The sequence below is a fragment of the Aphidius gifuensis genome, linkage group LG4, assembly GCF_014905175.1.
Source record: "Aphidius gifuensis isolate YNYX2018 linkage group LG4, ASM1490517v1, whole genome shotgun sequence".
In the NCBI taxonomy this organism is placed as follows: Eukaryota; Metazoa; Arthropoda; class Insecta; order Hymenoptera; family Braconidae; genus Aphidius; species Aphidius gifuensis.
This window is the reverse complement of record NC_057791.1, coordinates 12,571,283-12,595,742: the sequence shown is the minus strand read 5'-3', so window position 1 is coordinate 12,595,742 and position 24,460 is coordinate 12,571,283. Positions and strand designations below refer to the sequence as shown.

The window sequence follows — 24,460 nt, the reverse complement described above, 5'->3', positions numbered from 1 at the left end:
AATTCTAAAACAAAATGACAAGGGACAATTTAACAACTTATATTTTATTTTTACGTCAAATTTACGTCGCAAATTCTAATTTAAGTTTTTTTCAGCTGATGTAATTTATGAAAGCAAAAAATCACATCCGATCATCGATAGACTTTATTTTTTTTTTTCAAAGTTATCTCCGGGTTCAGTCAGGTTTGGCTAAGGCTAGCCGGATCCAGTTTTCCTTACTCTTTCCTGATCCAAATCGGATCCGGATTGCCGGACTTTAATCGGACTTTATTTTTTTATTCAAAGTTATCTCCGGGTTCAGTCAGGTTTGGCTAAGGCTAACCGGTTCCGGTTTCCCTGATTTAAAACGGATCCAACTTAGAAGTTTTTGAAAAAAAAAAGAAAAAAATTAATTTCAGAATGTCATTTTATTTTTTGATAATATTAAATACATTGTTGCATATATATATCACGGAGAGAATTTTCCCTTTATAATTAAGTGAGGAAAACTTGAATAATTTCGGGAATATAACGATCGAGTGGAGCCTATCGACATTCCTTTTATATTTACGTTTGGATCACGTAAATTTTACGGGAGTCTCCTTTGAAACATCAACAGACAGTGAAAGAAAATAAAAATTTATTTTTACGGGAATTTCACCGAAAATTTAAAGCGCAATCACAGAAAACTTTCATGAATGCCCCCATAATATATATATATTTTTTTTTTGAATAATACTCGGCCAAGACTTCCAAAAATTTAATAATTTTATAAAAAAAAAAATTTTTTTTAATTGTTTGAAGAATATTTAATTTTTTTATTTATATAATTGACAATTTATTTGACTGAAAAAACTACACTATAAATAATTGATATCACCAGGACTTGAACGCGGTATCTTCTGGTTGTAATTCCAAAGCCTTACTTACTTAACCATAGCAGCACCAATTAGAGATGAGAAAAATTTGTTCTACTTGAATTTACATTATAATCATGGCAATCCAAGAATCAACCGACACCTGGCCGACATATAAATTTTATTTGTTTCATTAACCCCGGAATATATTTTAATAATTTATAAAAAAAAATATATATATAAATAACTAATACTATTATTTTTATAATTGCAGGAGAATTCACGGATTTTTTACATGTAATTCCCGTAATTTTTTGAGAACATCCATACGATAAATATTTACGGCAGAGTCACTCAAAAAATTACGGGAATATCACGTAAAAACTCGCAGGTAAATCTCCCGCGAATATAAAAAAATGTTGTTTTTTTTAATTTTGAAGGTCATGCATGTATCGATCAGAACAATTCAGAGAATTCTTTATAATAAAGTTTGTTCTTTTGCATTAAAAAATTCGGTAATAACGATTACAAGTTCAGTTTGTCCCGGAATAATTCAGGGAAATTACCGTATTTATAAAAAACCGAATATTTTACTTCAATGTTATCAAAAATATTCATGAAATCACAAGAATATTTAAGGAAACTCCCGTAAAAATTTCGTGAAGGTTGTTACGTCTGACCATTTCGGGAAATTCCCTTAAATATAAAAGGAAAATTCTCTCCGTGTAGTATTAATCATATCAAATTTTTCTATTGTAGTTTTTAAATAACTTTCTACGCTTGTAAAGGACTTTTGATTTCATCGATTCCATGTACACCGCCGTGGTCATTCGGATAGAGTTGCCGACTTTGAACAGAATAGCCCAGAGATCGATCTCCGCAAAATCCGGCATCTTAGTTTAGTTTAGGTTGAATTGTTTAAGATAGAATTATATTTAATTAATGATTGTTAAAAAAAATAATTAAAAAAAAGCATATATTTTTTTTTTTTAAATCAACATTTTTTTAAAACAAAATTCGGATCCGGTTTGGATGTAAAATCGGGTCCGGTTTGGATGTAAAATCGGATTCGATTTAAATGTAATTTCGGATACATAATTTGATATCCGATTTAGACACGGCGTCCTTATTGTAACCGGATCCGAAGCCTAGCCGGCCTGATCCGATTCGGATATGTAATCAGGTAAACCGGATCCGACCTGGATCTGAATCGGAGCGAAATTTCCACACGGGTCAGTGACTACATTTTGAAAAATTCGATTATTATTATCAAATCAAAACGATTATTGTAACATATTATGTTAAAAATAATATGTCTATAGACATCGTGATTATTCATCATCATTTAATATAAATCATTTATTATAAATCATTGATTTAAATCTTTTGGAAGCACATAGAGCATTGAATATTACTACGTGTCACTACGAACTACTTCACAATCATATATTTCATAAAACTACGAATGGCCACATTAATTAACTACACCCTCCTACAAGATACTACACCTTGACTACGAAGCAAATTGAAATTATGACTACACGTAAATGTATACCCATGTAGGAGTAAACGATTGTACCAGGCCTGGCACAAGCTTGTGCACAAGGCTCACATGCTTGTGTCTAGCTTGTGCTACAAGCTTGTGCCAAGGTTGTTAAGTGATTGGAAATGTGCCTATGTTACAAGCTTGATGACAAGCCTTGTGCCAAGGCTCGTGTCCCAGCCTCGTGTCAAGACTCGTATTCCAGCCTTGTGCCAAGGCTTGTGCCTCGGGCTTGACTCAAGCTTCCAAAAACAATTTAAAAAAAAATATAAATAAATTATTATGGTTAATCTATTATTATTGTTAATTTAATAATTCCGACATTGTTATTTTTTAATTCAGACAATTCTATTAAACGATAATAATTAAACGAAAAACTAGGGACGCGACGCGGGATCGATCCAGGGCCTCTCACGTGGAAGTCCAATGCACTATCATGTCGACCATCGGGGTATTGATAAAAGTGGTCGTCAAAATTTTTTATATAAATAAATTCTATTGAGACTAAACACACAGTCCTCGCGAATGCCTCACACAATAGTCAAAGCCTGATAATTTTTATTTGAAATTTATATTAAATTTATATATCTAATTACTATAATTTTTTTTTTTTGAGTTAAATATATGCATAAGTCAAGTCTCGTGTCAGGCTTGGTGAAACAATGGGCACCAGCTTGAAACAAGGCTGTATTACGAGGCTCGTGTGAGGGCGGGAAAAATCAAGGGGACAGTCTTGTGTCTAGCCTGGATTAACAAGGCTTGTCTAGTGACTGGAAAAACAGGCTTGACACAACCTTGAAATTTTTAATCTTGTGTGAGGCTTGGGACTAACGATTAACACAGGCTTGGTACAAGCCTGGACTAACAAGTCTTGTGCAATGACTGTAAATACAGGCTTGACACGAGCTTGGAATTTTTAACCTTGTGTGAAGCTTGAAATTAACGATTGACACATGCTTGTTACAAGCCTGGACTAACAAGTCTTGTGCAATGACTATAAATACAGGCTCGACACAATCTGGGAAATTTCAACCTTGTTTAAGGCTTGGAATTACCGATTGACACAGGCTTGGTACAAGCCTGGACTAGCAAGTCTTGTGCAATGACTGTAAATACAAGCTTGATACGAGCTTGGAATTTTTAACCTTGTGTAAGCCTTGGAATTAACGATTGTCACAGGCTTGGTACAAGCCTGGAATAACAAGTCTTGTGCAATGACTGTAAATACAAGCTTGACACGAGCTTGGAATTTTTAACCTTGTGTGAGGCTTGGAATTAACGATTGTCACAGGCTTGGTACAAGCCTGGAATAACAAGCCTTGTGCAATGACTGTAAATACAAGCTTGACACGAGCTTGGAATTTTTAACCTTGTGTGAGGCTTGGAAATAACAATCGACACATGCTTGGTACAAGCCTAGATTAACAAGTCTTGTGCAATGACTGGAAAAATTCTCTGTGCCAAGCTAGGCACATTCTAGTCCACCAAGGCTAGGAAACACAAGCTTGTAACAAGCCTGGCACGGCCGTTCACCCTTGTGGGATCCTACCTGGGATATAGCCCCTCTAGAAAATCAACTTTCAAAATTTGGAAGAATGACGTTTTCATTAAAAAAATTTATAAATTGAAAAAAAAAAAAAAAGTTTAACTATGACCATGGAAAAAAAGATAAAGACGAAATATGGGTCATTTTTGATGATGAGAAGGTTTATTATAGTATATGATCTTTCATATAATACATGTGTATATTGAGTATATAAATATATTCCCCTGTCATTTTTATTGCCCAAATAAATTTCGTGTAACTATGTAGACACGTGGAATATTATTGTTTTCAATAACACCAAGCATCAAACAGGCTTTGAAAAAAAATATAAATAAATAAATAAATAGATATAAAAAAAAAACCATTCAACAATGTGGGTCTGATGGTGTACGGTTGATGGTATATAATGGTCAAACAAGATGTCCGGAATGTGGTGACCTTTTGTTGGGTCATTTGGATAGTCCTGGATTATATCAAACTGACCATCTTTTTTGCATAACGACACACAGGGTCCGGCTTATATTTCACCCCTCGATGCATCAGTTGTGTTTAAATATATAGATATTATAGTGGTTGGGGAAAAACAACCAGATCATGTCGTTCAACTGGACAATAACTGAATTATTATTATAATATGATTTTTCTCAGCACAAAAAAATGACAAATAAATTACTTATTTAATTTATTTATTTATTTTTTCTGTTTCTTTCAATATGGTTTTTATCTATTATTTTTATTTGATCTTTATTTGATTTTTTTTTTCTTTTTTTTTCATTTAATACAACAGATTGAATAATTGTTAAATTTAAATGTCAAAGAATGAGATTCATTGATTATTTAATATGCAAATTATTAGTCACGCAAAGACACTGGATAATTTACCAAGTGCTAATTTTATCAAGACAAGGAGAAACAGTCTTTCTTGTTATTCGCAAATTTTATCATACGACCCTTATTATGCTGTATAGATAAATTCCCTCGTTGCAAAAAATTTGACTTTAATGAAATTATGTAAAATAATATTGTTATTATAAATATTTATTTTGTTATGTATATTTTGATATAATCAAAATATTAATTAACTAATTATAATTTGATTATTTAAATATTAATAAATAAAAAAAATTAGTGGATAAAATTATTCAAAAAATAAATAAATAAAAAATTTGATAAAGATCATGAAATTGTGAATTAAAAAATTCACCAAATTAATTCAAAGAAGAAGATAAAATTATCCAATGTATATCTAAAAAAACATAACCTTTTATAAATGATAAAATTATGTTTAGAATTATTTATACACAGTAAGTACATACAAGGCTATTTATATTTTCGATGATATATATTTTTGATCATTAATCAGAAAAGGGTAAACTCGTTCGCATAGCAATCTGGTAAAGCATTATTCTAACTAAACTGTCGTAAACGGGAGGAAATGAAAAGAGCTGCTTAATAGGTTATGTATGCAAATTTCATGAGAACGGCAGATTGGCAAGACTGCTTTGCTCACCATCCACAAATTCATAACGTATATACCTATATATTTATTATTCGTTTTTGACTGAATGATGGAAAGTTGTCTCTATTACCAAATTATATATTAAAAAAATTTCTTTAACTCCCGCAAATATACCCTTGACAAAATAACCTACAATCAAATACCTATCTACTGAAAAACTTAAGTAAATAATAACTTTTCATATAAAAGAAAATATTATCTCACCCCAGCAATAACGATATAGAATAAAACGCTACATATTCCAAATATGAGAACAGTTAAGCCAATGATTTTACAATTTTGAAAACTGCAAACAGTATAACAAAGAATCAATATAAGACAATGATATATATATCATTAAATTTCAGCGCGCATTTTTCACTTAAAATTTATTCTATCAAAGCTAAAGTTTATAATATAATAAAAAAAAAAAAAGTTAAAGTTGTGTAAAAGTCAATCAGGCCATTAATCGAAAATTGATTTTCTAATTAGTTTTATTGCCAACAATATAATATTAGTTTTTTTTTGTGATCAAACTTCAGTTATTTTGATATTTAATTAACATATATCTGTACACTAATGTATTTAGTCAAGCAGCACAGTTTTTCATTAGAAAAAAAAAGAACACAATATCTCGTCTGATATAGAAAAAAATTTTTTTTTACAACACTCAGCAAGGATTATTGTATTTTGTTGAAGGGTCTTTTGAGTGTTAAATTTTCTTGAGTTTAATTAACACACACCCTTGAGATGTAAAAATAAAAATAAAAGGCGTGTTTTTTTTTAGTGGTGTAAAGATAGGAAAAAAAATAAAAAAAAAGTTCATTCACAATAAAATGCGATGGAAAAAAAGTGGAAAAAAATTCCAAGCGTTGTCGAGGAGTAATTAAAAATGTTGCATTAAATAAACGGATATGATGGGGAAAGAGGGTGAAATAAGTATTTAAGGGTGAGTATAGAAAAGGTGTGGGTGTTTTTAGTTCACGCCTGGACTTCATATTTATGTTCAAACGTGCGATAATCTTTTGGTTGCCTCTACTCTGGACCGAACTAAAGCAAAGTGCCACGCCTCAAGATTCTATAATTACTCGTTTAATTATCAAACCTGATGTTTTAAACCGATAAAGAACATTAATTAATTGACCTGAATATTACATATGCCATCGTCTTTTTGATAATTTATTCAAAATAAAAAATTACAACAATTTTTATCTCATTTTTAAACAATTATTGATAAAAATTATTACAATATAAATAAAGTTGAATATCATTTTACAGCATGTATTGACAATAAAGCAAAATATTCGAAAGACAAAAATTTTTTTTTTGTATTTCCATATATATATTAGCATATCTATATATGTAGCGTATGTCATTATCAATAGCATGAAATAGTCTATATAAAAAAACAAAAAAAAAATATGGAAAACCAGAGTAAAAATAAGAAAATAAAATTAAAAAAAAAAAAAAGCAAGGTTGGAATGCCTTCTTGTACTGTAGTATATACAACTGTTGTCTTCCATGCCCCTTTTGCCAAAACCTTTTATTTTCTTCCGCATTTGTCTTGGCTATTTCTCACGTCGAAACCAAGAGCTACCGAAAATTAATTCACTCCTCAAGTTTTCAACGTGACTCTTTGTTTATTGTTTTTCATTCTTTCTCGTCACATTGTTTTGTTAATTTTTTATTTATTTTTTAAATGTTTTTTTTTTTAATGTCATTGTGAATAATAATGACTAATGACATGCATACGTTTTAAAATTAAAGAAAATAAAATGGAATAATTATTTTTATTTAAATTTCAAAATGATTTGAATGAGGATGGTAAGGGGAGATAATTATATTTAGAGTAAATTAATTTATTAAATATTTCTGTATTAAATTTATATCAAAATGTATAAATATATACATAATAAATAACAAAGTTGTTTTATTAAAGTTTGATTGTACTGGGATTAAGTGTACTCATTAAAATAGTCTTAATGTATGCATCGAGTTCCATGTCTTGTGGCGCGAAGGTGTAGCTAAGGAAAATAGCCAAGAGGGGTTAGTCGCCTCAATTCATTTCAAGATGAGATTGTGAATAAGAAGCAAATTCAAAAATCAAATTCCCATGTGTCAATTCTCAGAGCAATCTTCCGATGCAGATTAGTGTAGCTGATTTCCGTTCCCTTAAACCTAATCACAATTTAAGGAAATTGAAGAAAAAGGTGACAGTGTAAAGTTATGTATATTGATGTTTATAAATTTGATCATTATATATTTGATATATATATGCACAGTTGGAAGCTTAGTGTAAGAAATGAAAAAAATGAAATTTCTAAATTTATTTTAACATTCTAGAATTAATAACATCAAATGCTGTAGCTATAGTATCTAATTTATAATATATAGTATATATATCATATTTTTTTTTAACATTCTTTCATTTACATATTTTCTTTGTGTTAATTTAATAGATAAGTTAAATAAACACAAAACCATTTTAAACATCGGATTGATACGAAAATTTTGCAATTTCCAGCTAATAGTATACAGCAAACAAGATAAATTTCATTTAAAATGAACACGTTTTTATTGATCAAATGTAAATATATGGGATATCATAACCTCTTAAATTTGATCATCAATAGTTGTATAGTTTCGAAAGTTCTGGACCACAGAAAACCGCGAGATTGACGATTGTGCGTGGGATGGGTGGGTGGTAAGTAATGTAACTGAGGGTCCTGGGGAAAGTGCGCTTGGTTCACACTCAGAAGTCTCAAGTTCAAATCTCCTTCTGAACACTTTTTATTGCGGCAATTTAAAGATAAATAGTGACCACTTCGAAATTCAAATATGTCCTCTCTAACATTCCCCACTATCATTCTAACATTCATCCTTCCTTTCCAAAAATTACAATATTGAATCTCCAATTAATTTAATTTTCACCGACCCAACCGGTGCACGCCCTCGCGGTTTTCCGTGGTCCAGAACTTAGTTTTATAAAATCGTTAATAAATTTCTTAGTCTCTCTCAGTTCTTCCAAGATCTGCTCAGTCCTTTCGCCAACTTTCATTTTGGCAATTTTATAAAATCGTTTTCTGTGGTCCAGAACTCTTATATCTACACTACTATCAATTTATTGTCTTATTCAGGGTAATGTCAGAAGACTCTCCTATCACTCTTTTGAATCATTTTTAAAAATATACAAAAATTTGACATCAACTCAAAAATAATCGAGTTATCGACTTTTTTATTGACATAGTTTCTCTCATGATATATCATTTATAAAGATAATTCATCTCGTGACTTTCATAAGTTTTCTCAAATTTCGATCATTTTAAAAACTAAAAATCAAAAAAAGAAAAATTATATATAACGAAAATTAAAATTTCCAATACTCCGGTGGGTTATGTGCAATTATTAATTAGTGTAATTTTTTTTTTTTTTCAAATAAAACGTCGTTGTTTAGTCACAACACTACGAAATTTTATTATAAACATATGTTCAACTGTGTGAGTGAGACGAAGCAGCGCTGCCAACACTGCGCGTCGAATCTCCACAAAACATGATTTTGTTGGGTTCCAACATGGTAGAAATATACTACCATATATTTATATTTCTACCATGGGTTCCAATGTAAATCGGGAAAAAAACAGCCACATCAAATTTGTCTATTAGAATTCTAATAACTCCGTGAGTTTTAAAGATATCGTTTTCAAAATAGCGGTGATTGAAAAATCAAAATAAAAGGAAACTTTTAATTAGTCGGTGCAAATCGATCACGCTTACAGATAAAAAGTTATTTGATATTTAAAAAAAAAAAAAAAAGGTTTTTAACATTTTTGGCAATGGCAACTCTAATAATTATTTGAGAAAAAATCGAGAATATACAAATTAAAGAGATTGAAAATACGCTTCTTTTGGTTTTAACACGAAGTGTTTCTGACAATTACTTTGGAAATGAGAGCGTTTTTTAATTTTTGGTAGACAAATTCAATACGTAGGTGACGCGAAGCGTCCCACCTACGTAATATTCGAAAAAAACCGGGGCTTTTCTGACATTATATCGAACCAGAAAACAAAGTTGACGAACAAATCTAAAAGGGGTTAGATTTTTGAGGCCTCCTGTCCCATATGTTTTCATTAAAAAATAAAAAATACAGTTTTAAAGCAAAGATACAATTGTATGATAGGGTCCCGTCTGTATACTGATAATCAGAAAATTTACAAAATGTTAAAAAAATAAAAAACAAATGTATAGACAAATAAGGATATATATCCTCGTATTTTTTTGGGGACATTAATAATGAATCTAAAGCATAGACACCATGATATTTTTTTTTTGAGACACACAATTTTTTGGTATAAAGAAGGGTGATTTTCTTGAGTTGTACCATACTCGCTTATTCCATAAATCTGACAATAAATAACGGAGGCATATTGAGACTGACTGGGGAAGCGTCTGAGCATTCAACCCCTAATACACACTCATCCCCTTTTCTAAAAAGAAAAAAAAAATTAAAAAAAAAAATATTGCAGGCCTTCTTTTTTTTCACAAATGCGCCGGAACGCATTTAAAATGTATTGGCCTATCACTGTTTTTCTCATTTTGATTTTAAACATTTTTCATTTTTCGGGAAAAAAATGAAGGGTCAAGGACCCTTCTCTTGGTCAAGAAAAATATTATTTTCGAATCACATTAAATATATAATAGCATATATCTTTTGAAAAATATGAAAAAATGTTTTAATATTGATGTAGATATTTTTTTTAATTTAAAATAATTTTTTTCCTTTCAAGTTGATGTATTTTATCTTAGCTCAGGAAATTGACTAAAACTTGTGACAGCCTTAGGTTAGAATTAAAAGAAGTCAACAATTCTTGTCATATAAATATTTTTGTTATACTCCTGAGGCGTTAATATCATCATCTCCTGTAATATTTACTTTGAATATCGATTCAGTAAATCACATTTCTATATATTCATTGTGTACTTTTTTATTTAAAATTTATATGAATTGTTTTTTTTCCTTATATGATGAAGCGTGTATATAGAAATAAAAATTTAGTGTATATTTTGTATGATAAAATGTGGTTTCTTTTTTTTTTTTTTTTTTTTTTTCAAGTCATGGTAGGGATCAGGTTGAACCACGAATTCGAGATACGATAAGCCGACAATATTGGCATGAATAAATCTATCAAGCCTCCCTTTTCTCAATTCATCCACTGAGAAAAAAAGAAAGTTTAATTTACAATTGGTAGATATATAATTTAATACAAATTAATTTCCTGTATCAACTCGTTATTATTATTTTTTTTAATTTAACAGCATTAGAAAATTTATTTGATCTTTAAAAATAATTTATTTAAAAAATTAAAATAAATTTTATATGATTATTTAAAATTATCATTATAAGCGTGAAAAATATGAATAAGTGTTGGCTATTATTGTGTCTTAAATTAAAAACTTCTAAAAATGCTAATTCACAAATGTCTGTAATGTATATATGTATACATTTTTTTATTTTTTTGTATATTGGATATTTATATATGTATATAAGGTTATATAGAATAAAATATAAAAGGAACTCGATAGAATCACATTGGAACGAGAGAGTTGGAATGCTTTTATGTTCTGAATTCGTTGAAAAATTCATCCTTAACGCACCGATTTAAAATACGTTTTTTCTTTTCTTTCAGTGATTTTGGAATGCCATGTGGAACTTCTATTCATTCAAGTTTTTGACATGCATCAATGTCGTGATGAAAGGCCTTAACTTTTTCATCACTTTTCCTTATTTATTTTTACATTTTTTTTATATTTACCATTTTATTTCATTTATTTATACTTTTTTTATTTTTCTTTTGAAATCAATAATATTTATTTGAAAAAATACATAATTATGTTGCAAAACGAGATCAATAAACAACAAAATGTTTGATCGGTTCCAAGACTCGTTAAGTGCGATCGAGATTAAATCGATGATACAGGGTTGTTCTTCTTTTGTTTTGTGGTAATGGTTCTGTTTAAGAGACACATTACAAACGAGTTTAGAGTCCCCCTTGTCTCATCCCCCTTAATAAAAAAAAATACTTGTTTTTTTATACTGTAACCAAAAGGTTTTAAATATCTGAAAATATTTTTTAAATATATAAATTGAATAAATATAAATTGAAATACGAATGAAAAGTTTCAAGTAAAATGTACATTCGAACAATGTTTAATTTTTGGAAAAATTTAAAAATTAAATATATAAACATATAAATAGATATTTCATATAAATCAATCGTGTTTACAGAAAAATAAATCATAGAATTACATTTTTATTAAATTTTAAATTGCAGTATGTGCAATTGGAATTACAATTACAGGTTGATTAATATTTATAGGTAATTATGGTACATTATAAAGGAATGTGAGTGAGTCTTTCGATGGCATGTACACAAGTCCTGCTGCGATATTATTGATATAAAAAAAAATATAATTCTTCCTTTCGGTTGACTCGACAGCAATTTTTTTTACGCCAAGTTATTATTTTACCATTCGGCTTTAATTATAATAATTTTTATTGTGATAACATTTATTTTGAAAAATCTAATTGTAAATAATTGTTATTTGAGGGTCCCAAGGGATCACAATTAAAAAACATATAAGCCATATATTAGAAGTGAATATATATGAATTACAATTAGATTTTGGCTGAATAATTTTTTAATTCCCACGTAAGAGTAAACGATTGTGCCAGGCCTGGCACAAGCTTGTGCACAAGGCTCACATGCTTGTGTCTAGCTTGTGCTGCAAGCTTGTGCCAAGGTTGTTAAGTGATTAGAAATGTGCCTATGTTACAAGCTTGATGACAAGCCTTGTGCCAAGGCTCGTGTCCCAGCCTCATGTCGAGACTCGTATTTCAGCCTTGTGCCAATAGGCTTGTGCCTCGGGCTCGACACAATCTTGGAAATTTCAACCTTGTTTAAGGCTTGGAATTACCGATTGACACAGGCTTAGTACAAGCGTGGACTAACAAGTCTTGTGCAATGACTGTAAATACAAGCTTGACACGAGCTTGGAATTTTTAACCTTGTGTGAGGCTTGGAATTAACGATTGTCACAGGCTTGGTACAAGCCTGGAATAACAAGCCTTGTGCAATGACTGTAAATACAAGCTTGACACGAGCTTGGAATTTTTAACCTTGTGTGAGGCTTGGAAATAACAATCGACACATGCTTGGTACAAGCCTAGATTAACAAGTCTTGTGCAATGACTGGAAAAATTCTCTGTGCCAAGCTAGGCACATTCTAGTCCACCAAGGCTAGGAAACACAAGCTTGTAACAAGCCTGGCACGGCCGTTCACCCTTGTGGGATCCTACCTGGGTTGTTAGATAAATCTGATGGATCCTAAAAATAAAGATTCGAGAAATAAAATATTTTCATAATACAGTGTACACAGTAAAAAATAGTTGGTAAAATTAACAAATTCAGTTTGTTAATTTAGGTCCACCAACAAAACGTTTGTTAATTTAACAAACATTTTATTTGTTAAATTAGGTCTACAAATAACTGTTTGTTAATTTTACAAATTTTTGTTTGTAAAATGAAATTTACAAACAGCTGTTTGTTAATTTTACAAATACTTTTTGTTAAATTTTTTTTTTTTTGTGCAAGCAAAAAAATAAATGTCTATTCATTTATATAATATTTTTTGATACGTAAATTTTATTATTTTTTCAAATATTCTACTTATTTTTACATTAAATCTTCATTTATATATGCTTCGAGCCAATTTAACACAAAAAAATTTGTAAAATTAACAACCAGAGTTTGTAAAATTAACAAACAGAGTTTGTAAAATTAACAAACAGAGTTTGTAAAATTAACAAACGGAGTGTGTAAAAATATTTTACAAATTTTTTGTTTGTAAAATTAACAAATAAAACTTGTCAAAAGATTTTACAAATTTTTTTTTGTTAAATTAACAAACAAAAATTTGACAAACGACTAAAGTCTACAAATTACAAACGAATTACCAACTTTTTTTTACTGTGTACAATGTAAAGAAAAATACGATGAACGAAAATAAAAATAAAAAAAAAACAGTCGGAATAATATATAAGAACAAAAATATACTGGTTGATTTTATATACACGCATTTGATCCTCTCTTCGGTCTTCGGTCTTAAGATACCAAATGTTACTATAATTTTTGCGATACGCACTCCTCCCACCAAGCAAAATCATAGAGTAGCTGCACATGGATATATTGTGAGGACCCAAGACCGTGTGGGACCCCCGACAAAAAGTTAATCGACGTGTGGCGCAATAATTACTTTTGGATGCAACCCAAACTTTATCTTTTTTCTTTTTTTTTTTCTTTTTAAACCACGATTCTTTATATACTCATCTTCGATTCCCTATATCAAGTCACCTTTACATTTATAATTGTTTTTATTCAATTTTTTTTTAATCAAAATAATTTTCATTAAAATAAGAGAAAAAATATGAATGAATAAAAAAAAAATTACTTGTCATTTTAAAAAAATTTCTTTCAAATAATATTATTGAATTTATATATTTATTTTTATTTTTTCAAATTAAATTTTATATTTATTTTAAAAAAATTAGATTACGTTGGTGGACCCACGGGAACGAATTTGTCTATGGAAAAACATGTACAGATATATACCTATCTTTTTGTCTAATAGATTTAGACACTTCATATTATTATTTTTACTATTCTTAATCCACCGAAGTATTGAAAAGTTTAAATTTCGTCACGTGTGCTTTTTTAAAAATATTTTTTCGTTTTTCATTTTATTTATTCATACGCAGATTATATTTATCGGCCTACCTTTCAAAAACCTGGTGTCTGTCTTCAAATCTGCAACAGACAATATTTAACGTATGTCAAATTTAATATACAAATAATTCCATTAATGAAACATAAAGCATCTAAATATACATCTATATAACTACTACTATTTTTAATTTCATCTTTTAAAAAAATAAAATAATAATCATGATAATAATAATAATAATAATAATAATAATAATAATAATAATAGTAATAACATTAATAATAATAATAAAAGATAATAAAAAAATGAATGAAAAAAAAATAAGAAATTTTTATATAATAATAAAAAAATTGTGGGAATAATTTGATGGGATTTGGCGAACAACGACCATGCAGTTTTGTTTTGCTATAGCATCAAGGTAGTTATAAAATGTTGGAGGAGGGGAAGACTTGAGGTCGGGATAGGCCTAATTTCATCCAAGGGGCATAATGCCCTCTCGCGAATCAACTTTTCCAAAGTCTAATAAGCAATTTGGCGTATGAGAAAGATAGAAACAAAAAATATATAATATAAATATTATTTTCTCTCTCGTCGTATATTATGTTTAAGAAAAAAATAAAAAAAAATTCACATGGGTTCGAAAATTGAGCTTGCTGATATTTAAAAAAAAAAAATTAAATTTCAAACGCATTTTTGTACACACTAGTGGAATAATTTTTAAAATTCTTAAAAAATAAAATTAAATATATATATATATATATACCAATACATCAAGATGATATAGTTTTATAAAAATTTGAAACTAAAAAATAAATAAATAAAATTATGTTGAAATTATTTTGAAAATAAAATTCCAGTTTGTTCGTGTGTTTATGAAAAATATTTATTTTTCTTGTTGAAATACTGATGGGGATAAAACACCTTGTGACAAACGCCGAGTTAGTACGATATATAAAATGGGTATTTTCATTAGTCTGGAATCGTGATCGAATGATGGTAGTAACAGAATAGATCATTTTTTTTTTTTTTTTTTCATATCGAAAAGAATGTATTGTAAAAAATTTTAAATTCCATCACAGCAACAGACGTTCATGGAAGGTTTGTAGTGTTTATATAATATATACCTATATATAGTATAGAATATAAAATACACAAATCGAAAAAATAAATAAAAACATATTTTTACGAATCTTTCACACTAATTAAGAAGAAAGAGATAAAAACGTTTTTTTTTTTTTTTAGTTTTTATCTCGTTGTTAACTTCTGATGTCTCTAAATTATATTTTGCCATCACACGCACGTACGTACAAAGATAACAAATAAATTTAACATCTCTTTTTTCCGATTTCCGATTGAAATATTTTTTTATTCCCGTTAAAAACTTCATATTATTGGACAACAATATTCAGTATAACAAGCAATAATTGAACTTTTTTTTTTTATTATTGTTCAGTAGAAGTTTTTATTAAAAATTTATAAATTAAAAAAAAAATGTTTACTACCACTCTTACGTGTACGTTTTAAATAGATAAATAAAATAAAAATAATATACCAAAGAATTTATGTGACACATAAAGTTAATTTAATTTCCCGCGGCCGTAATTGAATGTTTTATCAGTGTTGTTAATATATGTGGTGGAAGGTCCGTCAGTGTTCATTAGACATAACTGTCATTTTGAGACTCATCTAAAATAAACAACATCTTTATTTATTTGAAAGAGCAAATAGTGGGCAATGAAAATTTCAATGTTTAAATTAGAAAGATTTATGATTTCTAATTCAATAAAAAAAAAGAAAAATATTTGTGTATGCCTTCTGAATTGAAAGCACTTTATGTAAGTATTAGATTTGGCGTTCTTAAACAATAACCCAACTGGGCTAGACTGTCTTGATGTAATTAAACATTTTCGCCACGTTATTAACAATAAAATGATTATGTTTCAACAATTTGAAGTAATTTATGCAAATCATTTTTGTTATTCTAATCTGTTTTACATTTATTCATTTTATTTTCCCAAATCAAAAAGTATACATTATATACATGTATAATCAAAATATATATGGAGAAACTTTTTATTTCCTACTGCTTATACGCATATCTAGTGAATAATATATAGTCTTAACATTTTTAAGTCCTGTTTTCTTAAATTTTATTAATATAAAAAATTTTTAATTAATTACCGTGAAAAAAACACCAACGATATTTTACTTTTCAATTTTTTTTAATAATTAATAATTAGTATTCAAAGCAATACATTTGATAACATCAAAGTATTCTCCGTTATCGGATCAACAAAGATGCGGTAAGAAATTAATGTATAATACATTTTTGTCATAACGTTTCATGGAAATGTATTTAAAATGTTTGTAAAACCCATTTAAAGTTTTTGATTTATTGGTAACTAAAAAAAAATGTTTTCATAAACTTTTTTTGGAAAGTGATATTGTGTTTGAAGAACCAAGTCTCAAAAACGATTCAGATGAGTATAGACTCTAAATTGTTTCTGTAATTTGAAAACGTTTTATATCTATTATCTAAAATACGTACCTAATACGTTTCTGATTAAGTCTTCCTAAAATTGTCCAAAGTTAACGCTTCATACATGTTTTAATAAAATAACTATAAAATCATTCTATATATTCTAGTTATAAATAAACATATATATATATATGTATTCAAGATTATGTGGGAAAAATTAATTTTATGTTTTTTTATTCTATATATACTTTTTCTACTTGGAATATTTGAATTATTATTTTTATGGATATATATTTTTGGGTATAAATGATAAGTAATGATATGTGAAGTCACGTGTCACGATGACATGATGACGACTCTACACTTAACTGGACCTAAGACAGCCTAGAGGTGTAGTAATATATACTGGATATATGTTACTTATATATATACCTGATGCTCGTTAGGAATTCTGACCAACAGCTCAGATATAAATTTAAACGTGGCACGTGTTCTTTCCCTGAGGCGAAGACAAGTCTTATCATTTTCAGTCCCAAAAATACAGAGTATTGACTATCTCAATATATACATATTCATTTGATACAACTTTCATTTTATTTATAAATTTTTTTACAACTGATAAATCATTTATTAAAAATTAAAAAAAAAAATTATTTAACCAAAAGCATGTTTTATTTACAAAATCTTATTTCCGAGTAAAATAATTTGAAAAAAAAAATTTATATCATACTTCATAAATGATTATGATGATAATATATTTAGTTTAATATTAAATCATCTAAAAGTATGATAAAGTTAGTTAATATATCAACGACAACGTATAAATTATTTTATCATAAATTATTAATCATAAATAAATAACACAGTTATTCAGAATATTGTTTATTTTAATCCTTTTTATTTGTTGATGATATATATTTATATAAATTTTTATTTTACAAATATAATGATTTGTAGCGTCCAAAATATCACCAGGGGGCTGCATGCAGTAGTATTTGATTTTTAAATCGGTAAAAGTCAGATTTATTTTCAACAAACAAAAAAATCCAATTATTTTGTATATAAAAAAAAAAAAAAAAAAAAAAAAAAAATGATTCATAAATAAAAATCAGTTGAAATTTCTATATTCTTTACGTTTTTTATAGAATAAAAAAAAATTATTCATTTGGTCATTTAAATTTTTTTAAGTATTATTGGGATCAATTACTGATTTCGTCAAATTATTGTAGGTCAATTTAAAAAAAAATAAATTAAAAAAAATAATTTATCGTACGATAAAAGTTTTTGGTTTGGTTGAAATTACGGGTGTTGTTTTCAGGTCTGGATGTATTAGATATTAAAATTTTTATATATACATCAAGACCGGTCTGAATGAGAAAGACGATGTAATGATTTAATTCGCACTGATTAGCATATATAGTCTCTACCGAATATATTTTTTATTTATATTTAAAAACGAAAAAAAATTGAACTTCATAATATTTTTATACACAAGTAAAAAAAAATATTCCTTATCAATACACAAATCGTTATGGGATCAAAAAAAAAAAATTATTTGCAATCGAAAATAATATTATTTCGATAATACGGTGGTTTTTATACAAAACGTAAAGACTATCATAAAATAAGTGTCTGAAAAAAAAAATAGAAAAAAAAGACCTATCGAAAAACAAAAGGTGATGAGAAAAAGGCCAAGGGTCTTTTTTTTTTTTTGTTCATTGGTTGACCTCTTCGGGTAATAAGAATAAATGTGATTCTATTACGGGTTCAATTGTTACGACTTTGAGATCAGTTACTGAAGCTGATGTTCCTGACCATCGAAAAGAGTCGAAAAATGCGAAGAATAGAGAAGCTGCGAAATAAAAAGAAAAAAAAAACGTATATATAATAAAAATAAAAAAAGAAAGATGACGATCGCTGTTGAATATAAGAGATAGGATCGTAGTGGCTTCTATATATATACTTCGATGAACCGCTTTACTTGGTGATCCTTATTGCCCCGATTCTCGTTCGAGTCTCATCTTGGCCGCATAAACGTCGATTACGATCTCACCGATGCGTTATATCGAATACAAAAACGATTACAATTTTTATTTTTATTTTCAATATAATTTATTTTCATTAATTTTTTGATGGCTTGGTAATTTGTAAAATTACTTTTTTTGTTTTATTTCTCATAAATTTTACTAATAGAGATAATTTTCTATCGATAAATAATATACTCAATAATATATGCTTTTTGATAAATAAAATTTAAAAAATATACTATAGATAGACAATACTTACAACGTATTTCAATAAATGATACATTAGTTTGTTTTTTTTTTTTTGCATTTTATTTTATGATAAATGACTCACCGAGCGTTGACGGATGTTGGATTGCCCACGTCGTCCATAGGTGGTTTCCTAGAATTATACCACGAATGAAATTCGTTATTGCTCGCCTGATGTAGCTGCATAATTGCGGGATGTGGATTGTATGAGTTGTATAAATTCGCGGTAGTTTGCCACATTCTGCTGTAACTCTCCACGTCTATGTTCATTTTAGATATCTAATTTTATTTGATTGTAATTTTTCACTTTGATATTTCACTTAATAAATAAATAAACAAATAATCATTCAAAAAAAAATATGTATGTATATTTATATACAGAGAGCAATTTTACTCAGGTCACTCAGCTTATAATATGTATCAACAATTTTTTAAAATAAATAAGTAAATAAATAAAAATTTATGAAAATAAAAATAATTTTTAAAAATTAAATTTTTTTATTGTGAAAATATTTTTAATTTTCAGTTTTATCATGATGTTTTTTTCATCGCGTTTGCCAGACAAATGTCATTGAGTGTTGTCGCGTGGTCGCCTCGTGGCCCAACCGCTGACTCTAACCAACCCTCATGATTCAACCCCTCTTAGTACCCGCAAACCTTGCCATATACGCATTGTGGAGGGGTTGTTTGATCGTCAAACTGCGCGCGTTTCAAACTCTATATATTTTCATCTTTTTTGTTTTTTTTTTTTATTCTTCTCCCTCTTGAAAGAAACACAAGGCCCACAAGGGATGCTCCATCTTCATTTAGCTTAGATGTCGTCCAACCTACCCCTCTTGACTTAACCCCATGGTGACAATAAAAATGTCCTCTCTCTTGTCACGCCACACAACTTTTCCGCATATAGTAATATCAATACTATATAGATTACTTCACTTATCTGATTTTCATAAACTGCTAAAGTTTTATTTTATTTTTACTTGTTGTATAATCAAATATTTCATTTATATATGACATTTATTAGAAAAATAAAAATAATATAATTATTATTAAATATTTTTTTAATAACTCGAGAGTTAATACCAGTTTTAATCAAAGTAACCATATCAGACTTTAAATTCCGCGGGAAAAAAGTTATAGAAAAAAAACTTATACTTATATAAAAAGTGAAATAAATTCAATTAAAAAAAAATAATTTAATATACAAAAAAAAAAAAAGTTATCTGCTGTTATTTAGTTGATAATATACACGAGGGAGGAATAAATAAAATCATCTGTAAAAAAAATCTATATAGATAAAAAAAATTTTAAAAAATAAGAGTATTGCATTACGTGAAAGACACATGGATTAATAATCAATCCGTTGGTACTAATTGCAGTCGTGCAAAAGAGAGTGGAATGAAGGATGACTAAAAGAGAATAAAATTTAAAAAAAAAAAAAAAACTATAAATATAAAATAAAATATTTTTTCCATGTAAATATTTCTCTCTCACTCTTATTCCTTTTGTCAGTTGTTCTTAAAAACTTTTTCCTGATCTCAATTCTTCATCAAAGTTCCAGTACCGATTAATCGAGTCCGTCGCGCGTCTATACCAGATAAATTCTTTAGTTTTTTTTAGTCATTTCGAAGTATAGACTTGAAGCATAGCCATTTTTTATAAACATCTCATCTCACATATTATATACTTGGTCATTTATCCTCACCCTTTTTCTCCTCACCACCCTCTATGAGGACAGTTGAACTGTCGATCATCATCGTCATTATTTTGTCACGATTTTATTGTTATTATTATTATTTGTTTTGACGATCTGATATTCACTGTCAAAAAAATTATATTTTAATTTTTGGTAAAAAAAGAAAAAAACAAAGAGGAAAAATTACTATTATTTTAATTTTTATTTAATTATTTTACCGTCTCAGGATATTTATTTTTTCAAACCCAAGTAGAAATAATAAATTCATGAAATTATATAAATTACATTAAAATTTTGGCTTACAAATTTTAAATATATTTTATATATTTTATATATTTATATATACACACTTGGAATTTTTATATTGTTTATTTTTTTTTTCTGTATACGACATTTTTCAAATATTTAAATAAAAAATAGAAAATATATTTAAAATACGTAAGCCAAAATATCAATGTAATTTATACTTACTTTTAATATGATTTAAATATAATTTATATATATTTTCCAATTGCAAGAAAATTTGAGTTGCAACGTGATGTAGGGAAACTGTCAATCCAGTCATCATCAATTTTAATTCAAAATATAAATAATTTATTTCTGAACTACTGTGCAATAAAAAAAAAAAGTTTTAGTTAAAAAATAAAATGTTTGTTTATTTTTTGCGATATGGGTGTACATGTTTATGAGGGTAAAAATATCTTACACAAAATTGAATGGTACCACGTATTCATTTGATGCAAGGCATTTAAGTTACTGAAACCAAAGTATATATAATACTTGTCCTTCATTCCACTGCCATTTTCGGAAAAGCAGCATTTTACATCGAGCAAGTATCAGTGAGTAAGGATTGTATATATGATATGTCTGGTCAATGTGGTGTATAAGCCTAAGGCTTGATCAAACGTGACGCGACAAGAGCAAGAGAGATAAATAAATAAACAAATATATATATATATATATATAGTGAAAAGAAAGAGAAAATGTTGAAGCTATTTGTGGGGATGCTCATCACCCTGGGAGATAAAAAATTATTTGTCAATTAAAATTATAAAGCCGACATTATCGCCGTATATACCGCGGAGGCCGATCGTCATGGGGGATATTTTTATGACATAATTCTTGGACAGGAGAAGACATGTCACATCACCTGCTGATCCATGGATGTATCTTATTAAAAAAATATATATATATATATATATACAAACCCAAAGGGAACCCTTTGTTCAAACCGATTGTAAATATTTTATCTTTCTTATTTTTTATTTATAATTGTTTTTATTTTATATTTGAATGATTTCTTTTTTTTGATAGTTTATTTATATTTTATTGCAATATTTAATCATATGATTAAAAAAAATTGTTTTTATATTTGTTTATCATGATAATGAAAGAAAAAAAAAACGTTGTTTTTCGTTATTTTTAAGATAAGGGAAAATGGATATTGTATGAAGACTAAAGTCAACGTTAATAACGCAACTTCCGACTCTTTGCTAAACTGGGGCTCGCGTTCTGCGTCCAACACTGCACTGATGCTGTTTATGGCTCCTCATAACGCCCCATAAATCAGTCCCCTCTTAACACTCAACTTCGTGACTCAAATACTATGTTTCTTCGTACCATATCCTCTTATTTTTGTTTTTTTTTAAACAATAACTTTTTTATATGGGATGAAAGGGGATGGTGAATTATTGATACTACGCAGTACGAAGCTTTTAAGTAATTACGACGCTTTTGTGCCCGAATAGCGACGACCATGTTCGTTGGCAGCCTGAATTACGTGTGCTTACGCCATGGATAAATTGTTTTGTTTTTAATAATGGCCGCCCGTTGATAGATAAATGGTTTTGTTGAATGCACACCGCATACTTATTTGTATTTGTCACTTTATATTTTGATCATTATTTATATTTTTGATCATTATTTTAATCAATATTTTATATTTTTTGATCATTATTGTGATTATTCTATCAATGTGATCAATAAATAAATCACATAATGATCAAAATATGATCTTTTCTAATTTAAAATCACATTTATATTTTTTGATCACATTATGTGATTTATTTATTGATCACATTGATAGAATAATCACATAATGTGATCAAAAAAATATAAAAGTATTTTAAATTAAAATGTGATCAAAAAATAAATCACATAATGTGATCAAAAATATAAATGTGATTTTAAATTATAAGTGATTATTTTGTCATAATTAATGTGAGTGCTGTGTGTGTGAGTATGCAGCTGCGCATTCATCCAGCGAATTTATGATTTAGCTCTATCTGGCGTTCGAATTTTGAATTAATTAAAAAAACAAAAACAATTTAATCCATGGCGCGTAAACACACACGTGGGTTCAGACGCCATAATGATAATAATTATCGACGCTCGATTCTCATTGGTCAACTTAAAACGTTAATAACTCAGTCACAAAGCGTCGTAGACCCAAACTGTAAAAACATTTACTATTTAAAATTTCACGTACAATCTCGTAGTATACTCAGTGTTCGCCATTTACGCTTCATCCTGTATATATATATGTGTATATATTTTTTTCCCATCAGTTTTTCTTGTATAGATTGTATGAAAATTTCTATAATGTATATATATATTTATAATTATTGAACTTTTTGATTTTATATTTGATATCAGTGTACTGAAAAAATTTCAATAATCATGGTTATTGAAATTTTTGAAAATAGCGGAAAGGAAGATGACTGACTATACATTCACTGTGTGATATATATAGATATAGCTTTTTATATTTTGCTGATTCGGTTATTCAACACTGTCTCATTCAACCGGTGGCTTGAGCTTTATTCGTCTACTCTTCGTTCGCTGTTCCATTCATTCATTCATATTATGAATTTATCTATATATATATGTATATGCCTATTGTACGTCTATCACGCGATTTAAATTGATAAACAAGCAAATTTATCATTTACTTTATACTCATTAAAAATTGATGTATAAAGCAAAAATATCGTTTCATTTTTTAAAAATTCCTGATATATTTTTCAATTTTTTCTTGTGTTATTCAAAATATTTTAATATTTATTTTAGAATCGTTTTTTTTTTCTTTTGTTTTATACTTTAGATTTTTGTAGTTTTTTTTTGTCATTCATACAAAGATGTTATTTTATAAATAATGGTTAAAAAAAAAGGGAAGTGCAAGTATATAGGTGCGGACGTCGACTCATCAGACATGCAGTAATGCACTCGCACCCAACGAGAAGCAAATTATCCAAAGAATTTCTTAATCATTGTCATTTCTTTGAGACACCATTATATGAATTCTTTTGAGAGAAATAGAATGAAAGAAGAGGGTCCGGGGAGGGGGGGGGGGAGATAATTGTATACCCATATTTATTTTGTAAATATATTTTGTATATGTATATAAACTAAACGAATTATTACTCGAAAAACTCCAAGAAAATATCATTTTTTTCAAATTTATTTGTCGTTAATTTACTATATTCATTGAAATTTTCACGATATATAATTACTAAATTCACAAGTGTACACTTTTCATTATAAATGCAGGTAATTATATCAGAAAATACAATTTGTCATAAGTGCATAATGGTTAGCATCACCTAGTGGAAATATTTTTTCGGAGCTAGTCCAATTTATCAGTAATTGTCCAGTCAGAGAAATTTCTGAAAAAAAATGTTTTCAGGGATCCCTTGTGTTATTTTTCCATTTATTAATCGTATGATTTTAAATTTTTAGTAATACGAAAAAATATTTTCACCATACTCGTGCGAAAATCATTTCTATTATATGAACTATATTAACGAAATA

The 24,460-nt window shown here is 28.0% G+C and overlaps 1 protein-coding gene across 1 annotated transcript in view; it reads right to left on the bottom strand.

The window, feature by feature from the left end:
• The window catches only part of LOC122855094 (protein trachealess), a 99,604-nt gene that overhangs the window by 63,465 nt on the left and 11,679 nt on the right, over nucleotides 1-24,460 (bottom strand). The window contains 2 exon segments of the mRNA XM_044156251.1: nucleotides 14,256-14,285; nucleotides 19,040-19,087. Coding sequence (XP_044012186.1) covers nucleotides 14,256-14,285; nucleotides 19,040-19,087 — 78 coding nt within the window.